This window comes from Myotis brandtii, unplaced genomic scaffold (genome assembly GCF_000412655.1).
Source record: "Myotis brandtii unplaced genomic scaffold, ASM41265v1 scaffold78, whole genome shotgun sequence".
NCBI classification, from domain to species: Eukaryota; Metazoa; Chordata; class Mammalia; order Chiroptera; family Vespertilionidae; genus Myotis; species Myotis brandtii.
This window is the reverse complement of record NW_005371131.1, coordinates 588,231-593,154: the sequence shown is the minus strand read 5'-3', so window position 1 is coordinate 593,154 and position 4,924 is coordinate 588,231. Positions and strand designations below refer to the sequence as shown.

Sequence of the window (4,924 nt, the reverse complement as noted above, 5' to 3'; positions counted from 1 at the left end):
GCGGCTGGCCTCCGACTGCTCCTTCCACAGCAGCACGCGGTTCTGGAGCGTCCCCCGGGCCTGGTGGGTGAGAACACGCGGTCACCCGGGTCCGAGCGCCCCCCAGGATCCTGGAGACGCAGAGCTTTGGTAGCTGCCGGGAGCTAAAGATCACGCTGGTGTCACGTTGAGTCCGCCCACGGTCCAAGCACCCCCACTTTTGTCAAAGGCCCCTCAGGCCCCCTGCCCCTCTCTGTGTGCTCTGGGCGGAGTTCTCCCACTGCCCCGCGGCAGGAGGGCAGCACCCAGGCTGGCCACAGGGATGGCACTTACCCCAAAACTGTGACCAAAGAATTCAACCCCAGTGCTCACCCTGAAACAACCTGGAGAAATGTATCCTTTCGCCTCGTGGGGTTTGCTAACAGGTAGAGTGAAGCCAACACAGGAAACTACAGCTCGGCAGCAGACAAAGGCGAATTTCTGATGACGGGCTGTGCTCCTGGGCCCAGCTATACCCGAACCCTTGAACGTCCCAGTCACTAAATAAGCACCTTCCTGTTTGAGCCCGTGGGAGCAGTGTTCTAAAGAGGCCTTTCAAACACCGTTCCCAGTGCACCCCTGTAGTCACATGGCACCCCTTTTCCAGGGTCCCCAATACAGGGGCATTGAACTCTGTTTGACACTTTCAAGGGCACACACTCAGCAGCTGACCACAACAGCTTGGGGTAGGAGGGCTTTCAATGTTAGACCTGCAATGTATATTAATCATGTTTTAAATTTTCTGTATGTTATGATTCTTTGACATCCCGAGGTCTTGCTATTCCTGGAGAGGCTGCCCCTCCCGTGGTGTAGATAATCCCTAGGGATCCTAAACAACTTGCCCCTGAACAGGCCTTTTGTATGCAAACCAACAATCCAAAGCTGCATCCCCAACCACTTCCTTTAACTCACCCATCAAGCCAATATTTCCCCTGCCCTAAATCACCCCAGAGCCAGGTACCAGACAGACAGACCCCACCCTATGCCACAGAGCCCACAAACTACTCAATCCCAAACCTGCTTCAAGTTACCTCTCCTGGTTTGCCCCTCCTTCCATGGGAACCATAGTACATTTCTGGGCCATGATTTCCTCTCGCTCCCCCTGCCTCTTGACCAACCCCTGGTGCCTCCCCAGGTGGCCCTGGGTGGCATGACCCTTGTTTTGGGAACTGCGATATGTAATAAAACTGTCTTCAATGGTATTAATCTGTCTGTGCTGTCACCCAGTCACCTCTATAAATTAAATCAAAACAGTTCTCCAATTTTAAATTTTTCACTTTTTCTTTTTTAAATGTTTTTATTGATTTCAGAGAGAGAGGGAGAGAGAGATAAAAACGTCAATGATGAGAGAGAATCATTGATCAGCTGCCTCCTGCAGCCCCCCCCCCCCCCGGGATTGAGCCCACAACCGGGGCCTGTGCCCTGACCAGGAATCGAACTGTGACCTCCTGGTTCATGGATCTATGCTCAGCCCCTGAGCCCTGCCAGACGAACTCCTCTCTTTAGTCAAGCGTTCCGTCCCCTAGGGATCGGCCAAGCTCCAGACTGTCACCTGAGGAGTAATGAAAGCTTCCTTTTGTTGAATATGTACTCTGCCAGGCCTAGTGTTAAAGGCTTCGCCTGCATTATTCTTACTTGATTCTCACAATGGCTCTGGGGGGTATGTGCGAGTCTTTCTCCATCCTATAGAGAAAGATGCTGAGGGTCGGAGCAGTTGGCCATGGCTCCAGGCCTGGCGTCCTGGCAGCAGGGAAGTGGCCGGCACCAGCCTGGAGGGGGCTTGCTGCCCTTCGGTGACCACTCCCTTCGCCCTGGCTCAGCTGCTGGGAACCTCAGCGTGCTCTCCGGCAGCAAACAGGCTCAGAGCCTCACGTCACAGGAGCAGCCAGGAGCTGGTCAGGAGGGGCGGTCTCCCTGTTGCCTTGCATAGTCATTAGCGAACCCCATACAACAAAGGTCTCTGTGAGCTTGTTTCGGAGGCAGTGAGCACAGCAAGACCAGGAGGTCCTGCAGACCACATTTTTTAAAGTTTTTGTTGTTGTTGTCTAGTTTGACACTATTCAGTGGAGAGCGCCTGCCAGGGCAGCAGGGGCTTCTGGAGTGATGGCCACCACACGTCCCAGCCCGGGCAGCACTCAGCATCGCTGGCTTCCCCCAGCCCTGCCTTGGGGCAGCATCGCCCCCGGCTGGGAAGGAACCCGTACAGTCCTTCAAGCCACAGAGGATCATGGGAGAATGTAAAAAACACTTCTTTTTACCTTTCTGATGAGCAAAGATCAGAAAATTGGCTCACGCTGTTGTCCAGGAAGCAGGGACTCGCACACATTGCTGGTGGAAGTGTGACTTGGTGTGACTTGGTATAACCAATGCCTACATCTGTGGACTCTCAAACTTCATTCCTGGGGATTTGCCCTGGAGATGCGCTTGCATAGTGCGACCCACTGGGAGGCGCTGCAGCGGGGGAGGCGCTATTGAGGAGACCCGGACTAAGCAAGGGCTGATGGCGAGAAGGATGCCTCCCTGTGCCAGGAGTCACAGTTCTCTGCATCTTGTGCTGAATCTCGTGCATTTGCCATAGTAACAGGTAAATGTTTATGGTGAACTAGCTGAGGAGTTAGATCTTGTATGTCCTCAAGCCCAGCTGGGCCAGGCAATGCTGCCCATTCCCCATACCTCGGGGAAGTCAGGCTCAACCAGCCCAGGCCCCTGCTGGGAGACCACCCCGCAGGAGGCAGCCAGGGAGGGGTCCGCTGGAGGTTAACTGTTAGGACACAGGCAGAAAGGAGTTTCCTTCCAAAGAAGACATGGTGGCCAATAAGCACATGAAGAGATGTTCAGCATCACTAGTCATCCGGGAAATGCAAGTCAAAACCACAACACGACAGCCCTTCACACTCACTAGGGCGACACTAGGGTGTGCTCAGCTGGTTGAACGTCGACCCATGAACCAGGAAGTCAAGGTTCAATTCCCAGTCAGGGCACATGCCCGGGTTGCAGGCTCGATCCCCAGTGCAGGAGGCAGCCGATCAACGATTCTCTCTCATCATTGATGTTTCTATCTCTCCCTCCCTCCCTCTCCCTTCTACTCTGAAATCAATAAAAATATATTTTTAAAAAAGATGATAGGTAAATATATGTGATTATGAGGGTCACAAAGTGTGGTCATCATGAGTAGAGATAAGAACAGTAGAATTTCCAAATTAATAAAGGGGAAGGGAAATGTATAGTAACTCAATCAAATGACATAAACAAGAATGGGAGAAAAAGAAGAAATGACAAAGTAAATACAGTTAAGTGAACTTATCCGAAAACAATAAAACAGGTATATCAGTTGTCAGGTTAAGAGGAATAGACCGAATTCCTCTATGAGAAGACAGATGTCAGACGGGTCAAGCATAAAAACTGAGCTACATGTTAGTAACAGAAAACACACCTAAAACGAACAGATGAGTCCAGCTGGCATGGCTCAGTGGTTGAGCATTGACCTATGAACCAGGAGGTCAGGGTTTGATTCCCGGTCAGAGCACATGCCCGGGTTGTGGGCTCAAACCCCCTGTGTGGGGCATGCAGGAGGCAGCTGATCAATGATTCTCTCTCATCATTTCTATCTCTCTCTCCCTCTCCCTTTCTCTCTGAAATCAATAAAAAAATATTTTTAAAAATGGATGAGAGAAGAGAAAGTAGGAAGGGCAATATTAATTTCAGACGAAGTGGAATTAAAAGTTTCAGACTGGATTATGAGAGACAGTGAGAACCTAAATGACAACACTAACTCAGAAGGTATAACACTCATAAACCCAACAGCACTGACCAACATGGCAGCAAAATACAGAAAGCGAAACCCATTAGAAACACAATGAGAAATGAAAAAAAACCTGATTGGTCTTAGCAAATAGCAAAGCATAGAGGGTTTAAAGTATTGGATAAAATTAATAGACGATAACTGAATAAACCTATGAATCAATGAATTTGTGAATGGGAAGTATATGCAAGCAGGAATGAAAAAGTAACTGGTTCATACACTAATGAATAAATGCATGAATTAGTGAATGATGTGAGAATAAACAAAACTATGAGTGAATAAATGCATGAATATCTATCTGATGGTACAAATAAACACAGAAATAAGTAAAAAAGAAATAGATGGAGAGAGAAAATAAATAGCTACGGAGGAAAAGAGAAAGCAAAGGAGGAAGGAGGGCGGTTCCTGTGTGCAGCCAGCACGAGAGCACAGCCCCGGGGGCTCCAATGCTGTCCCAGCCCAGCTCACCCTCCCAGCCCAGCTCACCCGACCGAAAAACTGCAGAAACGTATTGGAAAGCAGCAGGTGCTTCTCGGCCAGGAACCGGTAGCGCCGCTTCTCCTCCAGCTCAGCGGCCCGCTGGCTCTCAGACACGAAGGTCTGCATCTGTGCGTGCAGCCGGTTCACACTCTCCTGGGGGGAAGGGGGGGTCTGGGCTGAGGCAGGGGGTGGGTGCCTCCTCCCCCCCACCTGGAGCGCCAGCTCTCTGAGCCTCCCTGTCCTCCCTGACCCAGCCGCCTCCTCCCGGGGGCCTCCCCTGAACACCCAGCCCGTCCTAGCTCCTGGCCTGCCCTGTCACAGGCAGCTTCGTCCTCCTGAGCCTGGGCTCTGTGCCCCCCAGACAGCCCTCTGTCCCCAGCACCCAGCTCAGGGCCCAGCACGGAGGTGGTGCCCAGGGAGACTGGTTTAATGAAAGTGCAGATGAGTTGATCAATAACCCTCTACTTGGGAGGGACGATTCTGCAAAGAGAGGAGTTTATGAGAGGAGCCAGAGGAGGAGACAGGGAAGGAGACGAAGGTCCTGGAGAAAGAGTCCAGGGCTGCAGAGGAGGGGCTGGGGGGTGGGGCGCTGGCCTTAGCCAGGGGAGGAGAGGCCTGCCTGGG

At 51.7% G+C, this 4,924-nt stretch overlaps 1 protein-coding gene across 1 annotated transcript in view; it reads right to left on the bottom strand.

Annotated features, from left to right (window-relative positions):
- BAIAP2L2 (BAI1-associated protein 2-like 2) overlaps positions 1-4,924 on the bottom strand; it is a 24,058-nt gene that overhangs the window by 4,742 nt on the left and 14,392 nt on the right. Inside the window, exons 7-8 of the mRNA XM_014530793.1 lie at positions 4,307-4,453; positions 3-60 (exon numbers count right to left, since the gene is read on the bottom strand). Of these exons, the coding sequence (XP_014386279.1) occupies positions 3-60; positions 4,307-4,453 (205 nt within the window). The remainder of the gene's footprint in view (positions 1-2; positions 61-4,306; positions 4,454-4,924) is intronic.